General features: G+C 41.1%; 1 protein-coding gene, 1 non-coding gene and 1 pseudogene across 5 annotated transcripts in view; 2 read left to right on the top strand and 1 right to left on the bottom strand.

Moving 5' to 3' along the window:
• IRAK2 (interleukin 1 receptor associated kinase 2) overlaps nt 1-25,007 on the bottom strand; it is a 91,849-nt gene extending 66,842 nt beyond the window's left edge. Inside the window, exons 1-3 of one of the 4 annotated variants that reach the window (XM_058288559.1) lie at nt 24,569-25,007; nt 22,577-22,699; nt 21,248-21,433 (exon numbers count right to left, since the gene is read on the bottom strand). In XM_058288559.1, coding sequence (XP_058144542.1) covers nt 21,248-21,433; nt 22,577-22,699; nt 24,569-24,908 — 649 coding nt within the window. In that variant the 5' untranslated portion in view covers nt 24,909-25,007. Of the gene's footprint in view, nt 1-2,569; nt 2,758-21,247; nt 21,434-22,042; nt 22,125-22,576; nt 22,700-24,568 lie in introns of those variants that run through there. The other 3 variants (XM_058288560.2, XM_023587172.2, XM_004452691.5) reach the window with 3 other exon arrangements.
• Nucleotides 7,714-7,817, top strand: LOC111762801 (U6 spliceosomal RNA). The gene has a single exon (XR_002795822.2). It is a non-coding gene; the product is annotated as a U6 spliceosomal RNA (small nuclear RNA).
• Nucleotides 8,545-9,659, top strand: LOC139437689 (Y-box-binding protein 1 pseudogene; annotated as a pseudogene).
• Nucleotides 25,008-25,415: the final 408 nt, after the last annotated feature.

Genomic DNA, 25,415 nt, shown 5'->3' with positions numbered 1-25,415 from the left:
TCTAGGTATACTCCAAAGAGAAATGAAGATCTGTGCTCTTGCAAAAACTTGTAGATGGATGTTCACAGCAGCATTATTCATAATGGGCAAAAAACTAGAACCAACCCAAAAATCCTTCATTGAAGAATGAATAAATAGTGGTATATCCATACACTTGAATAGCATTTGGCAATAAAAAGTGATACATGCTACAATACAGATAACCCAGGAAACATTAGGCCAGTTGAAAGATGCCAGTCACAAAAGGCCACATACTGTATGATTCTATTTATATGAAATGTCCAAAACAGACAAATCCATACAGACAGAAAGAACATTAGTGGTTGCCTAGGGCTAGGGGAAATGAGGGGATTAAGGGTGATGGCTAAGGGGTATAGGGTTTCCTCTTGGAGTAATGAAAATGTTCTAAAATCAATCTGTGAGTATACTAAAAGCCAATGAATTGTACACTTTAAAGGGGTAAATGGCATGGTACGTAGATTATATCTTAGTAAAGCTTCTTTTAAAAAATTCATAGTGTGCCTTCCAATTTAATTTCCTGAGAACAGAATTTGTTCTGGCATTAACAATTGAAGGCTGCACCAAAATGGGAAAACTAGAGGAAGTCCCATCCACAGAGCTTGTTTTCCACTGCCCAGGAAATGTTTAGCGTAGTTAAGTCACAGACATCCAAACGATGGAACACAGAGCAGACTTGGAAAACAAGTTGTAATCTGTTCTCACTATACCCTGACTCAAGGAAGGAGACATGTTAGCAATGACAGCCTCCAGGTAGGAAAGCTGGGAAGGCAGGACCAAGGAGAGAAAAGAGACTCACTCTCCTCTTTATCCCAGTTGTAGAATTTACATCATTTAACCAATAGATGAAGGTGATTGGATAGAATGTACAAAATGATGTATTCTTTAAAATATGTGACATATAAATAGTCACAAATAAATATACTAAGGAAAAAAAACTAGAAGGCATAAAATATCTAGAACTCTGCTTGGCACATAATAAGAAGGCAATGAATGTTAGCTGCTATTTCATTATTATTGGCACCCAAATATTAAGAAGGTTTCCCTGGGTGGCAGAATTTGAGCTAATCCCCCCACTCCCCACCCCCAGTATTGCGCAATCAGCATGTATTTTGTCAGTGGGTTAAAACAGGGTTTCTCAAGCTTGGCACTGCTGGCATTTGGGGCCCAATAACTTCATTGTGGGGACTGTCCTGTGCATTGCAGGGTGCTTAGCAGCATTCCTGGCCTCTACCACTGTACCTCCAATTCCTAGACATTGACAAATGTCCCTTAGGAGGGAAAATCTTCCCCTGGTGAGAACACTAGGTTAAAACATAGTATTTGTTCAAAGTGGATGGAGAAGACATATATGTTCATTTTTAAAATTATTCTTTCAAATGTACACCTATGTTATACACTGAGTGTATAACTGAAAATACACTGAATGGTGTATTTCATGATTTAACATTTTAAATAAAAATATATATTACTGGGAAGCAGGTGTAGCTCAGTGGTTTGAGCACCTGCTTCACATGTACGAGGTACCAGGTTCAATCCCAAGTAACCTCCTTAAAAAATATATATATATATCCTTTTAAAAATAAAATAGCACAATTTAAGACTGACTTAAAACATAAAATTAAGAATGATCATTGCTATACTTCCTTATTATAAGAATTTCTAACATTTGTGTGTCAGGCCTTTTCATACAATATTTTCTTTCCTCACAACAACTTTATGAAGAAAATATAATTATCATCTCCAGTTTACAGAGTATGAAGAAAATATAATTACCATCTCCAGTTTACAGAGTAAGAAATTTGTCAACAGTCACCAGCTGGTAGGTGGTGGGCCGTGGAATGCAGACCCCTGCTTAGGGACCTGAAGACCACACACGCAGTCTCCACCTAAATACCATGACCCTCCACTCCCATCATCAACCATCTCTAAGCCAATCATCATAAACCAAAAAAAAAAATTCAAGTAGTTAAGTAGTTACAATGTGGTAAGTGGTGGTGGAAGTGGATCTCCTGGGTTCAAATTCTACCCTGCCATGTAGCAGCCATGCCCTGAGCAAGTTATTTTACCTCTCTCAATCCCTGTTTCCTAGTATGTAATATGAGGTAGGAGGAGGATGCACTTCCTAGGCTGCTGTGAGGATTTAATGAATGATACAGGTAAAGAGCTTAGAACAGGGGCTGCCGTGCAATAATTGTCATTAACGATGTTATCAGTTATTCTTTGGGGAATATGTTTTACTGTATAAAGTAAAGCAAAGGAGAGGCGGTCAATACTTGGAAACAGGCAGCTGGGAGTAGCTCCCAGCAGAAATGTTAGCGCCAGGTGGCACCACAAAGATCACATAACACCTTCCAGATGATCAAACAGGTTCAAAGAAGGGGTCGTGGCCTGCCCGAAGTCACACAGCGAGGGCCCGGTCCAGAAGTCACACATAGAAACCTTCGGATTAGGACCCTCATAAACACTGTCGCGGTGGGGCTTGGACGCCCGCTCAGGGAGAGCTCGTTAGGGCCACCGGCCACCCGGTCACCACCCGGACCCCACTCACCGAACTGCATCCAGTCCCACTCGCTGAGGGTGTCCATGTTGCGGCACAGGTCGTCCAGCACCCAGGAGGGCAGCTGGTAGATGTAGCAGGACATGGTGGGGCTGCAATGCGCCGGCAGGCAGGCGGCAGGGCAACTGAATCAGACGCCGCCAGACGCGGCTTCTCTCCCAGAGGTGGGCGGTGCTCCCTGCCCGCCAGCTCCCACGGGAAGTGGGCGGGGCTGGCAGCTGGGCGGGGCTGGCAGCTGGGCGTGACCGCCCCCCGGCGGCCGCCGGGCAGCCAGCAGCCCAGCCGGCCAGACCTGAGCGACCGGGAGAACCAAGGAGCGTCAGAGCACGGGGAAGAGACCGAGGCCAGAAGCTTGAAAGGACTCGTTTAAGACCACACGGGAATTCAGTGGCAATCACAGGAGACCATCTGACTTGACTTTCAGTGCTTTTGGAACTACACCACATAAAATTCCTTCAAAAATATTTTATTGAGTACCTACTATATGCCAGACATTGTTGTAGGGGTGAGGATACATAAATGAAGAAAGCCTGCAAAAGTTCTTGTTTTCATAGGATATACAATCTAGATGTGAACGTAAGGAGACTAGAAGTAAAATAAAAATGCTAAATAAGTAAATTATATAGTGTGTTAAAGGTAATTAGTGCCCTTGTAAAACAGGAAAAGGAAAGTTGGTTAAAGGGAACCAGGAGTTTGGAGGAGGCAGAGAAGGAGTTCTGTATTAACTAGGGTAGTCAGAGTAGACCTTTTAATAATAACAGCTAATATTTATTGAGCAGTTACTATGTGCCAGGCACTGTTGTAGGGGCAAGGGATAACTCTAAACAAAAAGGACAAAATTCCTGCCTTACTGAAGAATACCTTCTTGTGGAGGGAGGAACACAATAAGCAATAAAAATACTAAATAAAAATAACATAGCAGTTAAGTAATGTTAGAGAATAGAGTATGGTAAAAGGGAGGGGGTGCTAATTGCATCATATATTATCTTAGGAAGTGATAAATATTATTGGGGGAAAGTATAATATGGTGAGGAGGACGACAGGACAAATCGAATTACTAAATAGGAGGTACAGAACTTATATGAATAAGAGTCAGAATTTATTATCTATTGACTTCACCTGGGTTATTTCACTTAGTCCTCACAACAATCCATTTCACAGATAAGGAAACTGAGGCACAGAGAGGTTAACTAATTTGCCTAGAATCATACAGATACAAAGTGGCAGAGCCAGGATCTGAACTCAAGTAGTCTGGTTCAAATTCTTAACCCCACCAGCTACAAACTGTCTCTTTATCATATTATAACAACTACAATTTATCTATACTAACAATGTGCCAGGTGCTTTGCATAAATCATCTAATATACATGTCACAAGTCTGTGATATCAACATTTTAATCCCTATATTACACAGAAGTAGATTCTAAGATTATTGTCATCAATGTCATCAAGGTCAGCTAGGCAAGTAGAAAACCACTTTGTGGCTGTAAACATTAGCTCTAGAGTATGGACGTAAAAAGGAAGGAAGGAGAAAAAGGGGCCTCATCTTTCTTTCCTTTTCCCCTACATGCTTTGCCCTCTCTTCTGCAAGGATGGAGCGTATACTTTTGTACTGCTCCCCTACATGGGGCCTCTTCCCTTGAGAATGGAAGCTCGTAGAAGGTTCTCATTCACACTTGTTCAGTCCAGGAGGGCCGACAAGCTCCAGCTCCTCCTCTCTCTGCTGCCTCCACGTGCCCTCGGCAAGTTTTCTTCTGGCTCCAGCCTCAGATCTGGACCCTAGAATCCTCCTCCAGAGAGGCTTGAGTAGAGTTGTGGGACTGAGCAGGTCATTTTAAGATCATGCCTTAATCACCAGTCTTTAGAACAAGTTCTTCAAGTCATGTCTTTACTATTACTAATAAGAGTTGCTACTTAGCTACCAAGTACCAGGCATTTGGCAGACATTTAATGTAATCCTCACAACAACCCTGCAAGACAGGTTTATCATTCCCATTCTACAAAGGAGGAAAATGAGGTTTTAGTCAATTATAAGTTGTCCAATCTGTAGTCCAGCCCAAGTCGGACTTTAAAGCAAAGGCTCTTTCTGCTCTATTATACTATCTCCCCACACTCAAAAAATATTTCCAATGATGCTCTACAATTTCTTCCCCTAATTAGCTACTCATGATCAACACCTTCCCTAACATAATCAGTTAGAAACCATTTTTGTAGCTGAATATAATTAGACATATAGTTCTGTCAGCTTGACTGGTTCACATTTAATGCCCTTGAAATTACAATCAGTGGTTTGCAACCCAAACTACAATTAGAATTACTGGTGGCGCTTTTTTTTTTTAACACCCCCCCTCCCCGCCTTGGCTTTTGCATGCTGCCTGCTGTGTCCATTCGCTGTGCGTTCTTCTATTTATTTAATTTCACCTCTCCCCCTTACAGCTTGCTTGCTGTCTGCTGTGTCCATTTGCTGCGCTCTCTTCTGTTTTTCATCTCCCTTTTTTTTGTTGCATGACCTTGCTGAGTCAGCTCTCTGTTGCGCTTGCAGGCCAGACAGCACACTGCAGAACGAGGCTGGGGCAGCGCTCTGCAGCCTGCCAGCGAGCCTGCCTTCACAAGGAGGCCTCAGGATGCGAACCCAGGGCCTTCCATATGGTAGACGGGAGCCCAACTGATGGAGCCACAACCACTTCCCTACCTGTGGCACTTTTAACAGCTACCGCTGCCCAACCTACCTACAGAGATTCAGATTCAGTTGTTCTGGGGTGGGGCTCAGATCTCTGTATTTTAAAAACCTTCCCAGGCTGTATTAACACAGGGAATCCAGTGGTGGAAGATGAACTGTGGTTAACAGAACAAATATGAGAACATTCTTTCATGAACTATAACAAATATATAATACTAAATTTGGGGTCTTAATAAATCAGGTGGGTTGAGGGGGAAATACACCAAATGTAAGGTATTGGCTATAGTTAGTAGTAATATTTTGACGATGTTCTTTCATAGTTTCTAAGAAATATTTCACAACAATGCAAGGTGTTGGTGGTGGGTGCCATATGGGAGAATTATATGATGATGACATGCAGGTTTGTTTTGTAAGTTCACAACTTTTACTATATACTTATTATTTATGGATGTTCATGTATGAATGATATATTTCAATTAAAAATTTTAATGAAAAGAAAAACTTTCCCAGGTATTTCTAATGTGTACAGGCAGAGTTGAGAAACAGTGATATATCAGGAAGCTGGCCATGAAGCAAGGGAATAATAAAAAAGCTTCTCTATGCACATTGTTCATGTTTTTCCTTTTTTTTAAGATTTATTTTTTATTTATTTCTCTCCCCTTCCCTGTGCACCACCCCCCCAGTTGCCTGCTCTCTGTGTCCATTCACTGTGTGTTCTTCTGGGTCCGCTTGTGTCAGCGGCACCTGGAATCTGTGTCTTGTTTTGTTGCGTCATCTTGCTGTGATAGCTCTCAGTGTGTGCGGTGCCGTTCCTGGCAGGCTGCACTTTTTTCGCACTGGGCAGCTCTCTTTATGGGGTGCACTCCTTGTGCATGGGACTCCCCTACACGGGGGACACCCCTGCATGGCACGGCATTCCTTGTGTGCATCAGCACTGTGCATGGGCCAGTTCATCACACGGATCAAAAGGCCCTGGGTTTGAACCTTGGACCTCCCATGTGGTAGGCAGACACCCTATCCGTTGGGCCAAATCCGCTTCCCATGTTTTTTTTTTCATGGTAGATCGCGATAAAGTTAATTTCTTAAACGTTAAAAAAATTTTTTTTTAATTTAAACATTTTTAAGACAATTTCCTGTAACTGATTTTTTTCAATTAATGGATAGCTTTTAATGTCAATAAATAAGCATCTACCTTTTCCTTTTTAATAGCTTAACACCATATTTTATTTGGTCAATTCCCTATCAATATACATCTATTTCCAGTAATGTGCTATTGTAAATGATGCCACAGTAAACTTCATGTATATACATCTTTCCATACATTTTTTTAAGCTAAATTCCTAAAATTATATTTGCTGGATCAAAGATGAGGCCATGTAGAATTTTGATGGATGTTGCCAAATTACCCTCCAGAAAAATTCTATTAACTCATACTCACAAATCAGTAGAGCAAGAAAATGTCCTTGACTCCTGTTTACATCTCACCCAAGTACAGGACTCATTTAAACTCCTAATTCGCCAATAAAAATTCATGGGTCAGGACATGTAGTTTTCTGGCCACAGGGTTCATAATTTTAAAAGCCTGGATGACCAAGGGTTAACCCAAAACTCAGGAGAAAAGGACAATATCTGGTTAGGGTGCGGAAAAAGATAAGAGTTGGAACTTAAAAATATTCATTCGGCTTAATTTTACTGTTAAAAATCCACTAAGTGCATGATCAAGATGGTGGAGTAGATGCTTCAGGGCTCTATCCCCCCACAGAAACTTGAACCCAGTAAGAACTGGCAAACATCTTTCTAAAAGCTTCCGAAGACAGTGAAAGGACTGTAGTAACAGGGCAAGTGCTGCATCAACAACAGGCACTTAAAAGCAGTAGGATCTCACGGTACACTAGTTGGCGCCTCCACCATCCTCTCACCAGTTCAACGCAGAGCCGACTTGGTCCTCAGTTGAGAGGGAGCAGAGTAACACTTGCACACTACTGGAACATGTATGTCTAGCCCAATACGTCTGGTGGTAACCTAAGGGATTTGCTGTCCCAGAACTTGCACTGAATGCAGATGGCAGCTCACTGCGCTCTCCTACAGAATGCAGTGGGAGAGGAATCAAGTCAAGCTGCCTAGGGCCAGGACATACAGTGCAGTGTCCTGGATTGTGAGGAAACTGTTTCCTAGGGAAGAAGAGAAATTCATATCCATGTATATGGGGGAATTCCTAGGGCCACATGCACATGCATAAGATAAGAAGTAAGAGCATAAAGGACCAGGGAGGCCCATCCACCTTGGCCTCAAGTCCTTCTCTAAACTCACTGTATAGATGAGTTCTGAAGGAAAGCAGTCATAAAGATCAATCTGCAAAGACTGGGAAAGGTATTTTCTATTTTTCTATTTTTTGTTGTTGTTGTTGTTAGCTAGCTCCTGGCATTCAAGAAAAGCTCTGTCAAAACACTATCTGGTGCTCGCTTCGGCAGCACATATACTAAAATTGGAACGATACAGAGATTAGCATGGCCCCTGTGCAAGGATGACATGCAAATTCGTGAAGCGTTCCATATTTTTATGCCCAGAGATGTACTCACCAGATGCAATGGATGTGTCATGATGATGGGGGAGAGTGTTACTGTGGGGGGAGTGGTGGGGTGGGGGCGGTGGGGGTGAATGGGGACCTCATATTTTTTTAATGTAATATTTTTTTTAAAATGAATAAATAAAATAAAATTTAAAAAAAAAAAACGACTGAAAAAAAAAAAAACACTAGCTGAAGAGGAAAAGCAAAGACAGCATAGTCACCAGATGGAGAGAAGAGCTATGTAATCTCCAGATAAATGTGGACAGCCCAGAGTGAAAGCGACATGACTCCTACCTGTATGGAAAAGACACACCTGGCAGGCTCCCAGAAATCCCTGTGTTTATCAAGAGCCAAGCACAGAAAACAAACCAGATGCATCAGGAAGACATCCTGAGGCACCCAGAGAACTACCCAGCTCAGAGGGCTTAGGAACAGTCCTAAGATTCCAGAGTTCAGCCAACTAAAGGATCTTTCAGTGGAAGGAAGAGGCTGGGTACAGTAACCTTCAAGCACTTATTGAGCTGATGTAAATAGCAATATCTCAGCAGATGTTTAAAAAAGAAAACCCTAGCTGGACTACTTTGATGGGTAGCAGGAATGGAAAGCAGACCCCAGAGAGCCCTGAGCAGTCCCACCCCCCTGCAGGCCTAGTTACCATCACACCCAGGGAGGGCCCACAGCTGCCACAGTTGGCCCCCAATCACCATCACTGCAACCATGAGCAGCAAGGCTGAGACCCAGAAGCCACCCGCCATCTCCCCTGCTGCCCCTTCCCTCAGCACTGCCAACACCAAACCCAGCACAGGGGCAGTGCCACAGGGAGTGGCTTCCCAGGCCTCACATTGGTGGTGCCTGCTGGCGAGGACAAGAAGGTCATTGCACACACACACACAAAGTTCATCGCAGTGAAGGTTTTAGGAACAGTAAAATGCTCAATATAAGAAACAGACATGGTTTCATCAACAGGAATGACACCAAGTTAGATGTGTTTGTACACCAGACTGCCATAAAGAAGCGTAACCCCATGAAGCACCTTTGCAGTTTGGAGATGAAAAGATTGTAGAGTCTTGTGTTGCTGAAGGAGAAAAGGGGGCAAAGGCAACAAACATCACAGGATCTGGTGGAGTTCAAGTGCAAAGTGGTAAATATGCAGCAGACCGTAACCATGATAGACATGATCCATGTTGGAGGGGTCCTCCACACAATTACCAGCAAAATGACCAGAATAGTGAGCGTGGGAAAAAGAATGAGGGATCAGAGAGTGCTCCTGAAGGCCAGGCCCAACAATGCTTACCCTACTGCAAGAGATTCCCACTTTACTACATGCAGAGACCTTATGAGCATCAAACACAATATTCCAACACTCCTGGGCAAGGGGAAGTGCTGTAGAGTGCTGGCAACCAGGATGAAAGAGAACAAGGCAGACCAATCAGATAGAGTATGTACTGGGGCTATAGACCACAATTCTACAAGGGCCCTTCTCACCAAAGACAGCCTAGTGAGGATGGCAACGAAGATAAGGAAAAATCAAGGAGATGAGCCCCGGGGTCAGCAGCCACCTCAACGCTGGTACCACCATAACTTCAATTAACCATGCAGAGACCAGAAAATCTTAAACTGCAAGATGACAGACAAAAGTAGCCAATCCACCAGCTAAGAATTCACCCACTCCCCTAAGCAGGCCTGAGCTGAGTAAATGCCAGCTTACCATCTCTACCATCATTCAGTTTAGTCATGCAACAAGAAGAAGAAATGAATATGAAATTCCAGCAGTAAGAAATGAACAAAAGAATGAAGCTGAAGACCTTAAGTGCTTGTTGTTTGTCCACTGACCAGATAATTAAAAATCTCTGCATTATCTATGCAGCATATGATTTTTATTATTTTTACCTACAGACATCTCTTTTTGGTAATAACACAGATTTTTTTTAAAGCCGTTTTTCTCAGTACACCTTTAAATTGTTTAAAAATTTAAACAATTTTTAATTGTTTCATATCTGGTCAAGTGTTGAGATTTTTAAGATCTCATCTTTAATTTGTAATAAAACATTACAATTTGATTTTTCAAAAAAATCCAACTGCAAGCATTAGTTAATAAGAGTCTTAAATAATAATTTTTAAAACTATCTGGATAACAATCTTAAGGAACAGATGCCTCAGAGTCTAAATTCCAGCAATAACACTGTAGAATATCATATTGAAATGTAAAATGTTCAGATTTCAACAAAAGATTACAAAACATAAAAAATAAAACAGGAATGAAGGCCCAGACAAAGGAGAAGATTAAAGCATTAGAAACCATCAATGAGGAAGATAAGACCTGGGGCATACCAAACAAAGACTTTTTAAAAATGGTCCTAAATATGCTCAAAGAGCTAAAGGACAACATAGACAAAGAACTAAAGGAAAGCAGGAAAACAGATGAACACAAGGAGAACATCAATAGAGAGATGGAAATAATAAAAATGAACCAAACAGAGCTGAAGAGCACAGTAACAGAAATTTAAAATTCAACAGCAAATTGGAGCAGGCAGAAGAAACAATCAGTGAACTTGAATACGACATCATCTAGTCTGAGGAGGAGAAAGAGGAAAGAAAATGAAGAGAGCCTGAGGAACCTGTGGGACACCATCAAGTATACCAATGTTTGCATTGTAGTAGTCACAGGAGAAGAGAGAAAGGGGTAGAGAAAATATTCAAAGAAATAATGGCTGAAAACTTCCAAATTTAACAAAGAACATGAATATATACATCCAAGGTGTTCAATGAACTCCAAGCTGGGTAAACCCAGAGAGACATAGTTTCATGTCACAATCAAACGTCAAATTCCAAATATAAAGAGAGAATTCTGAAAGCCATAAGAGAAAAGCAACATGTCACATACAAGGGAGCCTCAGTAAGATTAAGTACCAATTTCTTATCAGAAACCATGGTGGTAAAAAGGCAGTTGGATGACTAAAGTACTGAAAGCAAAAAATTGCCAACCAAGAATTCTGTGTCCAGCAAAACTATCTTTAAAGATGAGGGAGGAATTAATATATTCCCAGATAAGCTGAGGGAGTTTGTCACCACTAGACTGGCCCTACAAAAAAAGGCTAAATGAGTTCAGCAGGTCGAAAGGAAAGGATAGAAGCAAGTGACAGAAGCCACATGAAGGAAGATCTCCAGTAAAGATAATGGCATGGGTGAATATAAATGCCAGTTATTATTGTATTTGTGGTTTGTAACTCCACTTTTTATTTCCTACGGCATCTAAAAGACAAATGTATAAAATGTAATGATAAATCAAAGGTTCTGGACACATAGTGTATAAATATGTGATCTATAACAAGACTTACATAAAGGTGGGGGCAGAGGGATAAAGGAACATAGTTTATGTATGCTATGGAAGTTAAGTGCAAAAGAGATTATTATAGATTTAGAATATTAAGTATAAGCCCCATGGTAACCATGAAGAAAATATCAGAGAATATGTAAACTCATAGAGACAGACAGTAGAGTACAGGTTACAAGGGGTGGGGAGAATGGGATATAGGAAGCTAATGCAAAATAAGCATAGGGTTTCTGCTTGGCATGAAGGGAAAGTTACAGTAATGGATGGTGTGAGGGTGCTGCAACATTGTGAACGTGATTAATCCTACTGAATGGTACACTTGAACGAGGTTGGGATGGACATGAGAAAAAAATGGAATATAGAGTATAAGCTTTACATCGTTAAATTTCTTGAACTTGATAATTATGTAAGTCAACACCCTTGTTTGTAAGATATGTACATGAAAGTATTCTGTATTCAAGGAGTATGATGTGTGCAAAGTGCTCTCAAATGTTCAGAAAATAGGGAGATGACAGAATGATACAGTAAAGGTGGCAGAATGTTAAAATTGGGGGATCTGTTATCTGGGTAGGTGGGAGTATGTTGGAGTTCTCTGTATAGGGTTGGTATTATATTTGCAATTGTCCTACAAATTTGAAATTACTTCAAAATGAAAAGTTTAAAAAAAAAACACCAATTGCAAAAGAAAGATGTCTTCTGGCTACTGTGCTACCACTCAATGATCCCAGGGTGATATTTGTCCTTCCAAACTACGATGAGGTTATTAACTAGGATGGAGAGAAAATGCGCAGACTGGGCAGGTGTATTTCACAGACACATCACATCCAATATGCAGTCTTTAATCCTTTAAATCTCAGTTTAAAGTCACCCTCTTGAATGACTCTCGAAAAATTAGTTCCCTACTTTCATTGCATCTTTCTTATTTTGTAATTACATATTTGTTTTCCTCTTTACTGTCCTCCTCCATTGGAATATAAGCTCTGTAGAAGGAAACTTGTCTGACTCACCACTGTATTTCCTGTACCTAGTTATAAGCACTCAGTAAATGTTGTTGAACATATACAACACTAATTTTAAGTCCCTTGTGCTTTTAACTGCATTGTACTGTCTGGCAATTCCATCCTATGCTCACAACTTGGCTACTTAGAATTTGATTACCTTTATTCTTCTCAGAAAGGTCAAAGAATAAGCACCTACATTTTCGTTTTTTGTGGTGGTCAGAAGCTGTACATGTCCCAGAAAACCACGTTCTTAAAAATCTAATCCATTCCTGTGGGTATGGACTCATTGTAAGTAGGACCTTTTGATGAGGCAGAATGAGAGAGAAAGAGACAAAGACAGAGAGAGAGCGAGAGACAGAGAGAGACAGAGAGAGAGAGACATGGTAGCAAGAAGCTGACAACAAAACCCAGAAGAGAAGGGAGACCAGTAGATGCCATCATGTGCTTTGCCCATGTGACCATGTGACAGAGAAGCCAAAGACTGTCAGCAGCCAGTTTTGAGGAAAAAATATTGCATTGATGATGCCTTGATTGGGACATTTTCACTGCCTCAAAACTCTAAATGAATAAATTCCCACTGATTAAGCTGAGCCATTTCATGGTATTTGCTAGGAATCTAAAACAGATTTTGGTGCCAAGAGACTGGGGTGCTACTATTGTAAATACCAAAAATGTGGAAAAGGCTTTGGAATTGGGTAACAGGTAGAAGCTGGAAGAATTGTGAGGTGCTTGATAGAAAAAGCCCAGACTGCTTTGAAGAGACTGTTGACAGAAATATGGAAGCTATAGATACTTCTGAAGAGGACTTAGACAGAAACAATGAATATGTTATTGGAAACTGGAAGAACGATGATGCTTGTTTTAAAGTGACAAAGAATCTTGGTGAAATTGAATTTTGATGTCAAATAGAAGGTAGAATTTGAAAGCTATGAGCTTGGATATTTAGCTGAGGACATTTCCAAGCTAAGTGTGGAAATCCTGCTGCTTACAGTAAAATACAAGAGGAAAGGGAAAAACTAAGAACTGAACTCCTGGGTACAAAGAAACCAGGAACTAAGGGTTTGGAAAATCCTGAGCTTCTGGAAAACAAGTCCCTGGAGAACAGTGCTCCATGTAAGGGTTTAAATGAACATGGATCCAGTCAGCTATTTCAGTGAAAGTCAGGATTGAAAGTGCAATTATCCGGGAAGGATCTGTGGAAAGTCCCGTCTAATAGTTTGGACCCCTGTGTACTACATGCAAAACCTGCATGTTTTTTTTGTGAGAAGAGAACCACTGCCAGCCTTGACTAAAAGGAACAAAAAGAGAGACAGATGTAAGGAAAATCACTTCAAGGGGAGAACCATGGAAACTGAGCTCTGGACCAAAGACATCCTCTTGATCCAAGAGAGCAGGCCCACCCACATGTATGGAAAGGGTGAATCTGCCCCATCAGTAGGAAAGGTCAGGCCTTCTATTCCATAGTTCAGGAAAAGTGATACCACACCCCATTGTTCTCAGAGGTTGCAGCATGTACCCCAGGAATTGCAGAGAATCTGGTCACCGCTGTGTTCTCACAGGGTGGAGCCTTTACCCCAGTGTTCAGGGAGAGCATGGCCATGGGACAAGCACTTAGAAGGGGTGGGACTGCTGCTCCATCAGGCCCAGAAAAAGACAAGACATTATTCCATAGATGACTCTCAGACCTTGAAATCTAATAGAGCATGCCCTGCAGGGTTTTGGAATTGTTTGGGACCAGTGACCCATTTTCCTTCCAATTTCTCCCTATGGGAATGGGAACGTATATCTCCATTATATACTGTCCCTCCATTATATACTGGAAGCAGATAACTTGTTCTCTAAGTTTTACAGGTCCACAGAGGGGAATTGTATCCCAGGACAGACCACACCTAGAACCAACTCTGACGAGATTTTGTACTTAGTAAAGGCTTTTGGAATATTGTGATGAAATGAATGGACTTTGCATGTGGAAAAAACATGCCTTTTTGGGGTCCCCAGGATGAAGTGTGGTGGTAACTTATGTTTTTAAATCAAATCCATTTCTGTGGGTATGGACCCACTGTAAGTAAGACCTTTTGAGGAGGTTACTTCAGTTAAGGTGTGACCCACCTCAGTCAGATGGGTCTTTATCTTCTTACTGGAGTTATAAACAATGAAGAGAGTGAGCAAGTACATACATGCTCCAGGGAAACAAGATGCTGAAAACACTGAAACCCAAAGGAGAAGGGAGAGACCAGGAGACACCGCCTTGTGCCTTGCATGTGGCAGAGGAGCCAAGGATCGCCAGCAGCCAGTCTTCAGGAAGAAAGCATTCTCCTTGATGATGCCTTGATTTGGACATTTTCACGGCCTCAAAACTGTAAGCAAATAAATTCCCATTGTTTAAGCTGAACCATTTCATGGTATTTGCTTTAAGCTGCCTATGAAACTAAAACATTTATTTAAATAGCTTACTTAGGAGCACCATACTTTATTTGGCCAATCTCTATCACTATAATTTACTTCCAGTTTCAGGTCTCTTCCAATGTTTGCTCATTCAATTCAGGAGGGGTAGGGCAGTCCTAAAGATCTGTCAAGGAAAGTCATAAATCAGTATTTGGAAAAATGCTGCCCTAGAGGCACAATAGACCATCCTCAAAATTCCTCCCTATTCCCTTATTACTCCAGGACAGAGTAATCCAGACCTGCTTTATCACCAACCCTTACCATTAGCTCCTATATGATGCTTCTGAGCAACTGGATTACTACAGCAAGAGTTCTCAAAATCTTCACCCTCTTACAGATGAAGAACTCTGTCCTCTCATATAATTTTCTATCAAGCAAACTGTTGCTAAGGAATCCTTTGCCCAGTTAATTCTCCTTCAGAGAGTATGTTCTTCTCAGTCCTTCAGTAATCTTAGCTCCATTGCTATTAACAAAGGTCAACCCTAGTCATCTACAAGGATCTTACCTCTCTTTTCCAAATTCAAATAAAACAATCTTCCATGTTTTCTACCTGAAGAAAAGGGAGAGGGCGTAATGCCATTAGTTTGCATAAGATGTTAAGCTGACTTATAGTTTTCTGTATCAAATTCCTAAACATGTTTTGTCAGATTTTCTCTCTTATATATCAGTACTTTTGCCCAATCCTTTTGATTACCATCACAAGTGTATCTAATTTTTCTGTGATCTACCAATGGCAAACTGGGTGTGTGGATATTGGGGGTGGGCAGGATTCCCCCAGGAAAATGTTTCGTTGGGGCAGGGGTTTAAGTATACAGAAAGGGGAAAACGTGTTTACTAAAGGTGCACCAGGAAGCTTCGTGACCACCATGGAGCAGGACTGAGGTATGGAGAATGAGATACAGAATTCTAATAAAGAAATATCTGAGAAGTTCACATCGATGTTCATACATCAAGAATGAAAAACATTCATATCTATTTTGTATCCTTAGTGCACTGATTTCTAGCCCAGGACCGCCTTCTTTAATTACCTCAATGTTATTTCTAGTGAAATATTAACCACTTACCTTTTCTGGTTCTGTTTTCATGGAGAAAACTTTGTTCTCAATGTGAACATTTTTCTTAATATTTTTCTTTATTACTTAAAAATTTTACACTGGTATTTTATAAGAAAACTAAAGCTAAAAGAAACATTTTTTAAATTGGAGGTACCCCTACAACTCAGTAACAAAAAGACAAATAGTCCAATTTAAAAATTGGGCAAAGGACTTGAACAGACATTTCTCCAAAGAAGATATAGCCAATAAACACATGAAAAGATGCTCAAGATCATTAACCATTAGGAAAATGCAAATGAAAACCACAGTGAGATACCACGTACACCCACAAGGTTGGCTATTTTTTAAAAAATAGAAAATCTTTTTACGATGAGCACACAGAATAAAAGAAACCTTAAGTTCATTACTGTTGGGAATGTAAAACAGTTTAGCCATTGTGAAAAAAGTTTGGTGGTTCCTCAAAAAGTTAAACATAGAACTACCATACAATCAAGCAATCCCACTTCTAATATACCCAAAAGCATTGAAAGCAGGGGGCTCAGACAGATATTTGTACAACAACGTTCACAGAAGCCTTATTCACAATAGGCAAAAGATAGAAGCAACCCAAATGTTCATTAACAGATGAATGAATAAGCAAAATGTTGTAAATATATACAATAGAATATTATTCAGCCAAAAAATGAATGAAGTTCTGATATAAGCAACTTCATAGGTGAATTTTCAGAGTATCATGCTGACTGAAATAAATCATACCAAAAGAGATATATTATATAATCTCACTTATATGAAAGAGCCAGAATAAACACATTCATAGAGACAGAAAGTATATTACAGGTTACTATAAGGTTGAGAGAATGACGAGTTAATGCACAATAGGTATGGGGTTTCTGTTTGGGCTGATTCCCAGTTCTGGTAATGGATGGTGGTGAGAGTAGCTAAATATTGTAAATGTGATTAATCCCACTAAATTGTATGCTTGGGAGTGGCTGAGATGGGAACATTTATGTTGTATATAACTTACCACAATTTAAAAAAGAGACAGACTAAAAAGACAATAACTAAGTGCAATACAATACATGATCTTGGACTAGAACTTACAATGGAGTAGAAAATGCCCAAAAGGACATTATTGGGACATATAAAAAAATTGGAATATAGACATAAACTTTATATCACTAATAAATTTCCTGAACTTAATAACTGCGCCTGTGATAGTCTGAAGCTGTATATACCCCAGAAAAGCATGTTCTTAGTGCTAATCCATTTTTGTGGCTGTGGACCCATTTTAAGTAGGACCTTTTGATGAAGCTGTCAGTAAAGGATAACCTACCTCAATCTGAATGGTCTTAATCCTCTTACTGGAGTCCTTCATAAACAAAAGGAATACAAAGAAAGAGATAGAAAGAAAGAAAGCCAGGGAAGCAAGAAGCTGAAAGCAACAAAACCTGAAAAAGAAGGGAGAGACCAGGAGGCATCGCTGTGTGGCCTTGCCATGTGCCAGAGGAGCCTAGGATCGCTGGCAGCTGGACTTCAAAAAGAAAGCATCACCTCATGATGCGTTGATTTGGACATTTTCCTGGTCTCAAATTATAAGCTAATAAACTCCCATTGTTTAAGCCAACCCATTTCAAGGTATCTGTTTTGAGCAGCTTAGGAAACTCAAACAGTATCTAAGGTGGTTACATAAGTGAATATCTATCCTTGTTTTTAGGAAAAGTACATAGAATTATTAAGTGTTCAAAGAGAATGATACATACAACTTATTCTCAAATATTTAGAAAGCAGACAGAGAAATAGACAGATGGATAGATAGAATGAATATGGTAAATATGGCAAAACATTAAAAGTTGGTGGATCATTGTATCTGGGTGGGTATATTGGAAGATCTCCTATAGATTTTGCATTATTTTTGCAACTGTCCTGTTTCTTTGAAATTATTTCAAATGAAAAGTTTATTTAATGTTCATCAATTGCAGTGAATGTACCACACTAATGAAAGAAGTTGTTAATGTGGGAAAAGTGGGAGGTACAGGGAGTGAGGCATACAGGAATCCCTTATATTTTTTTATATAACATTTTATGTAATCTAAGTATCTTTTAAGAATAAATAAAAAATACATATATAAAAAAATTTTAAGGGGAGCAGATGTGCCTCAAGCAGTTGAACGCTTGCCTCCCACATGGGAGGTCCCAGTTTGGTTCCTGGTGCCTCGTAAAGAAAACAAACAATATCAGATGTGATCTCTTTTCACAAGTCTTTCCTGTTACTTTACCAGAATTGTAGTTGGTGCTGGGATTTAATATATACCCAGGGGATCTGAATCTTGGACTGACCTTATGATAGCCAGGCCCTGAGCCTCAACAGACTTCAGCTCCTACACTCTGGTTTATTGGACTTACCCCACTCAGCTAACATGGAGGTGAAGGTCAACCACGACACCATGGAGCCAAGAATGCCTATAACTGAAAGCAGGAGAACTGCACCCAGCATCCATGTGGAATCTAAGCCCCCTCTAGACATAGATGTGGAGTGGACACGGCCATTCTAGGGTCCACAGGATGGAGGAATAGAATATGGATTGGAGCGGACTTACTGATATTCTATTCTGGAACTGTTGTGATTAGTAATCGAAGAAAATGTGGCATTGGTGTGGAGAAAGTGGCCATGGTGGCTGTTGGGTGTGGGGAATGGGAGGAAGAGATGAGATGTGGAGGCATTTTCAGGACTTGGAGTTGTCATGGGTGGTGCTGCAAGGACAATTACTGGACATTGTAGGTCCTCCCATGGCCCACTGGATGGAACGTGGGAGAGTGTGGGCTATGATGTGGACCACTGACCATGAGGTGCAGCAATGCTCAGAGATGTAATCACCAAATGCAATGACTGTCTCATGATGATGGAGGAGAATGTTGCTATGGGGGGGGGTAGTGGGGTGAGGGGGCTGGGGGGTATATGGGGACCTCATATTTTTTAATGTAATATTAAAAAAAGAATAAAGACAAAAAAAAAGGTTTAACAATAATGCAAGGTATTGGTGGTAGTAAGTTATGAGAGTCCTATATGATGTTATATATGTTTGTTTTGCAAGTTCACAGCTATTACTATACACTTATTATTTATGTATATTTATGTATGAGTGATATACTTCAATAAATTTTTAAAAAGAAAAAAAAAAAAGAAAACAAACAATAAGCAGACAACAAGCACGAACAAGGAGCAAAACAACAAACAGAACAGGGAACCATCTTGGGGCAAAAAAAAGTTTATTCCAAAAAAAAATCCAGGTGGAGAGGTGATGTATGGGAATTCTGCACATTACTGCATGATTGTTTTATAAACTCACAACTTCTCTAAAAAATAAATAAATCAGGGTTGAAAAGAGAAGGGACTGAGAATGAAGCTGGTTGTTGATGTTTGCTACCCACCTTACCACCTTAAACCTTTAAGCACACACAGCTTTCACAACTCTCCAAGAGATGAGAGACTAGTTAAAAAAAAATACCACAACACACCCTACCTATTACCTTTACTTAGCACCATTTAATGTAAGTCTTAAAAAACAGCTCTTTCTTAACTCAAAATAGGAAACATCAGTTTCTTAAGAGCAATACATTTAATACATTCACAGATTTCAAATGAAAACATACATTATTTATACTATGGGTTTTCAATCTTCCTTGGAAAATACGCACACACACAAAACACAGTACTCAAACTACATGTCTTAGCAAGAGGAACATGAAATCTCATTTTGTTACAAAGACAGTTTAAAAAAAAACCAAAAAAACAAAATTTAACTAATTCAGTACCAGTACCAGCAGAAACATCCTTAAATTCCCTTTTACCCCACTTTGGAACTCATGACACTGCCTTAACCAGCACATGAAATTCTGCTTCAACATTTCTTCCTGCCTATCCAACATTTCAACCAAAAAAAATAGACACTGGAGATGTGTCATGGAATGAGAACTACTACAACATGCTGGAAAAAAACAAAACAAAAACACTTATTTGGTGAAAGTTGAAAGGGAGAAAAGATTACGTAAAACTTAAAAAAAGAAAAAAAGGGGTAGCAGGAAAACAGTGAGTTTATTTCATTCATGTTACTGATTTCAGAGCATAGGAAATGTGCCTAGAGGTAATAACCTAAGTCTTAATTATAAAAGACTGTACTAATGTTTATTAAGGGCTTATAATAACATGGAAAAATATTTAAGTTATGAAGGTAAATGAAAAAGTAGAATACAAAACTGTAATACAAAAAAATAGCAAAGCATAAGAAAAAAAGAATAAAAAATAAAGAGGAAGAAACAAAAACAAAACTGTATATACAGTATGATCTCATTATGTAAAAAGAAACCAACCAAAATATGCCCTAAAAAAAGGATGAAAGGAAATAATTCAAAATGTTAATAGTGGCTGTATTTAAGTAATATACCTGCAGTGATCTTTTTTCTTTCTTTTTATTTTTCTGTCTTTTCCACATTTATTTCCACTGGGGGATTTTTTTTCCCCTTAACTATTAATTACAAAACAAGAAAGTTTAATAGAAGTATTGAATTTGAGTTAATGAATTTAAGTCCGGCTTATAAGAAAGGCTTTGCACATTTATAAAACTATAAAAGATTCCAGGCTATTCCATGAATCCACTGTGTATTAGGAGTAACTTGCAAGAGGTTAGAGTGCTTTAGTTTCTCCTCCTAAGTGAAAAGTGTCACCAGAGCCTGCCTGATGAAAAATGCTAGAACCAAATAGAAATGTCATGATTTTACAAATAAGAAGAGAAATAACAACGCTTATTTACAATACAGTAGCTCCTTAATACTGAAATTAAATATGACGATTGCTATTTTCTATTTTCTGTGTGAAAACAATTTACAAGAAAGGTATTATCACAATAACTGTGGAAAGCCAGTCCCAGTTTAGAAACAGAAAAATAAAACAGTACTACAAAATAGTGAACAGAGAAAAACACAAAGTTTAGAAAATCATAAAAAGTGCTTTCTATAAAGATTTGTTTACTGTACACACTTTTTAAGGCAAAAAAAAAAAAGCAAAACCTCCGAACACTTTCTACCAAAACATCCAACTGTTTGTTTATTCAACAAACATTGACAGCAGGCTCATAATGTGTGAGGCACTGGGGTCTTAGAGATGAAAAAGGTTTGTCCCTGCCTCAAGGACATCTGTCTTCCCAAAGCAGGAGGCAGACACACATCTGAACATAATATAGCAATTAAAAGCAGATACCACTGCTTTCTTTATAATTAAAGGATATGCTGCATTTCTCACTGAATTACTTACACAAAACTTTCCAGACTTCCTAGGAAACAAAAATACACCTACTTTCTCCTTATAAATACTTCTTTAAAAAGGCAGGCATTAAATTGCCTTTTTTGATATTTGCCCCTAACCATCACAATGCCTAATAAAGTCAGTTTTCTTTTAAGCAATGGTGCATACTGTACTCCAAAAATGAGATACCTTGAAACCAAGAATAAGTGACCAGTCCTATATCTAGATCAAGACTAGGGAGTACCACTAAAAGCTGAGACTCAGGAATACAAACGTCAATTAAAACCTTCAGTCTCTTCTTCCATCCGCTGATTTTCAATATGCTCTTGTGTCAGCCGCTCCAAATCTTTTCTCACATTTGGGTGGTCTTCCAGATCTTCATAGAGTGATCTGACGATGTCCAATCTCCTGTAATTCTCAGGTTTAACCAGGCTTCGGACAACCTGGAGGCATCGCTCTTTCAAGGTATACACTGTAAAGGTAGAAAACCAAACCAGAAATACTCTCGGGCCTTGGATGAGCAAGAGGCTTTGCCAACAAGAGCAATTACATTTACTACAGATGGATCTCACTTTGGGGGAAAAAAAATGAGAGCATGTGTTATGGTAGTGTATTGTGTCTGATGGCCCTCAGTGGGTATCTCATAACATTCATGCCCTGGTACTGGGGTGGGACTGTGATTTGCTCTAATTTAAGTGAATGTGGATGAAGTGATATTATGGCCATTCTGGGTCTAAGCCTCAAGAAGGTCTAGCAGCTTCCACTTTTACTCTCTTTAGAGCTTAGTGAACTCTCCTGGTTGGAGAGACCACAGAAAGAGGGAGACTCCCTGAGACAACACAGAAAGAGAGAACCAGCCCCCAGCCAACCTGTCAGCAGAAGGCTGACAATGAGTACTGATGAGCAAAATAACACCTAGGCCGCTAATAAAAGGGTTGTTAGGTTTGGGGTGGTTGTTACAAGCAATAGATAACCAAAATAGTGTGTATTTGGGGTAATTCAACTCCTATTTTAAGGGCACTGAATTTAATCTTTTAGGGTACGGTATCCTGTAAGGCAAAATTTACCCAATTTAACTTACCAATGCTCATTTTTCCATGCTCTCTTCCTTAAACAGTATCTATGTACATTTACCCACAGGAACGTCAATCTCTTAGGGCTGAACCTAATATAATCATATGAATTTTAAACAAATAGTAAACTAGCATGATAATCTTCAGTTCCATGTTGTTGTTTTTAAAAACCCTAACTGGCTCTGTGAGCTCGACTGGATTAAAGAACATTAAAAGTAATATAAATAAGCCACAGTATCTACTTCTCTACACCTTACTTTTCTCCTGAGATTGACTGAGCATTATTCTACAGATATTTTAATTTAGTCCACCCCAGAAGAGCCTAAAGTGTTTTTGAGACACGACGTTTGTTCAATACAGAACATTCAAATAACATTACATCCATTTTACAGATGGAAGAGAATCGGACACAGAAAGGTTGGGTAGCTTGCCTAGCATTAGGCAAAAATTAGTGAGGACTTGGCTTCTTCAAGTGGCCTATCATCTACTTATTAATAACAAACAACCTTATCTTTTTAAATGGTAAGACTGAACATCTGTACCTGGGAGTGTGATGTTGGCAAAAATAGGCTGTCCATCAACATTTAGAGATGGCACAAATAATTCAGTTTGGTTAACCAGAAGCCCATCGTATGTCCCTGCATCTCTGAAGAGCCAAAGGTGACCTGTTAAGATAAGCAGAGGCTGTTAAGTAGCCACATTGGTCTGAATCAGGACACCTAGTTCTTCCATCTCCACTACCTACGTGAAATGCATGCCTCCCACTCTGCTTGGATATTATACAATGCACTTCCAATGACATTATCACTGAATTCTGATAATAGTTCCATTTACGGATGAGAAAATAGGTCTAAAAAAGCCAAGTGACTTGCTCAAGGCAACAAGACAGAACAGCATGTACTTGAGGCCCCAAATCCCATGCCTTTTCTATTACCATGTTGGGAAAGCAAAAGCTGTGTAAAGTATGAGATTACAAAGCACACCGAACACTGCAAAGTGCAAGGTCATTGAGTTCTCAAGTCTGTGCTTCTCAAAAATAAGGAGAAAGAAGCCAGACAGAAAAGGATACAGGCAAAATTCATCTGTGGTGTGAAATTTCAAAAGTGTTCACCTCTGGGAGGAAGGATATTGAGTAGACACTATCTGGGGTGAAGGAAATGTCCTAATTTATAACCTGATCTAGGTGTATATTTATCAAAACTTATCAAATCCTAAGATCTATACATTCGAATGTATGTAAATTATGCCTGAATTTTAAAAACAAATATATCATGGGCAAAAAAAAAAAAAAAGATGGGGGAGGGGAAGAAGCAACCCCCCAGGCCTAAGACCCATTAAAGAAAGAGGTTATCCTAGAATATAACACGTTCCTGACGCATAAACTTCCTTGAAGATTTGGTGGGCAAGTTTAAGAAATGCAAACAGATAAGTAATTTAAAATATTTTTTATATTTATCAGTCACAGATAAATGCTGGGGAATACAAAATTCACACACCTTCCTACACAAATTATAAGAGTACAGAAATGTTGATCCCTGGAAGTAGTATGCTCTTCCCCATGTAATGTTAGAGAAAGTTTAGTATGAAAGTTTGAGAAGCATGAGCTTAAGTAAACCACCCTCAAGGAAAAAAAGCATCCATCAAGCTCCTCACAGGGTGGTTGTGAAAAGTGAGACTAGACCTATTTTCCACCTGAAAGCCATGGGAGGTCTACTGCCTCCACCTTAGCGGGTCATTACAAAGCTTCCTGCGGAGTGGACGGGGTTCGAGCGGTTGGGCGCCTGCTTCCCACATGGGAGGTCCCGTGTTAGGTTCCCATGCTCCTTAAAAACAAAAACAAGGGAAAAAATGGGAGCTGATGTAGCTCAGTCGTTGAGCACTGGCTCATACGAGGTCCCGGGTTCAATCCTCCGCCCCCGTCCCTCAAAAAAAAAAAAACAAAACAAAACAAACCTAACTGATTCCTTACCAATAGTCTTCCCCCTCCAAGCCACTTTGCAACCTGGGTGAGCTTTTCAACGTGTAAATCTGGCAGAATCGTTCTCCTTAAAAACCCTCAATGGTTTCCATTTCCTTAGGGGCCAATCCCCTGGGAGGCTTCCGCTCCCACCGTTCCACACCCTCTCCCTCCCTCTCCAAAGCCCTAGGTCTCGCCCACGCTGGCCCCTCCTCCTCCTAGAACCTTCGCCCCCGTCTCGGTGGGCGAGCTCCTGCTCATCCCACGGATCCCAGCTCGCCGTCACCTTCTCTTTCCCTAGCTGGAAACGCACGCCTGCACACACCCCGCGCCGAGCCGGCGGCCGGCTCCAGGCTCCCGCAGCCCGCGGGGCTCGTTCCCACCGCAGCTTCTGCATCTCTATGCATCTGTCAACTCCCCCACCGGACTGTGTCCTCCGGGAAGGCAGGGCCCCGGTGCAGACCTGCCACCCTGTGACATCGGAGGACGTGGGACCCTCCCACCCACGGCCTGAAGAAAGGGGCCCTCGGGGCCGGAACGGGCGGCCGGCTCGGGCAGGGCCCCGCGGCCCGCCTACCTCGGTAGCTGTGGATGCGGCGGCCCGTGCCCGGCGGCAGCGTCGGGTAGGGCTGCGGCTCGCCGTCGAAGTTGAGCCACACGGGCAGCACGACGCGGGGACTGCGGTTGCAGAAGATGACCTGCGACGGTTCGCGCGAGTTCACCGAGCGCAGCACCGGCCGCGGCCGCCCGGCCTCCATCTCCTCCTCCGTGCCCGACTCCTCCGGGTCGGACTCTTCCAGACCCGACTCCTCGGCGCCCGAGTCCTCGCGGCCGTCCTCTTCAGGGCCGTCCTCTTCGGCGCCCGACTCCTCGGCGCCCGCCTCGGCCTCTTCCACGCTCCCGGCCTTCCGGGGCATTACCTCAGGGAGCCTAGACAACCAGGGCCTCGTCGCCTCGGGATTCGCGAGGCGGAGGGGGGCGGGGGCGGGGCGGGGCGTGCGTGCGCGCCCCCCGGCGTGCGTGCGCGCCCCCCGGCGTGCGTGCGCGCCCCCCGGCGTGCGTGCGTACGTGTCATCGCGCGCTCCCTGGCGGCGTGCACACCCACCGAAGAAATGGCCGGCCTAAGGCCGTGCGCCTGCGCAGGTGGGTTCTCTAGTGAGAGGGTAGCCCTGGAAGGCGGAGGTGGGCGCTGGGCCACTCTTTGACCATGCTTTCGCTTTGCAGGTTTTTGAGACAGTTTTCTTAGCTTCATTCGTTCTCTTAAGATCCTCACGGTTTTTGCCGTATTGTCCCTACCATCAGCACTGTTATTTATTTAACAGTTTTCTCATTAATCAAGTTTGTGTTGTCCCCATTTTGGGGAACAAAATTCAAAATGTACAATTTTGTTATTGTACAAAATGTACGATTTAGTAGAAGTGTCT

Source organism: Dasypus novemcinctus, chromosome 26 (assembly GCF_030445035.2).
Source record: "Dasypus novemcinctus isolate mDasNov1 chromosome 26, mDasNov1.1.hap2, whole genome shotgun sequence".
Lineage (NCBI taxonomy): Eukaryota > Metazoa > Chordata > Mammalia > Cingulata > Dasypodidae > Dasypus > Dasypus novemcinctus.
Note: the sequence above shows the minus strand (reverse complement) of the source record. Positions and strands in the feature narration are given on the sequence as shown.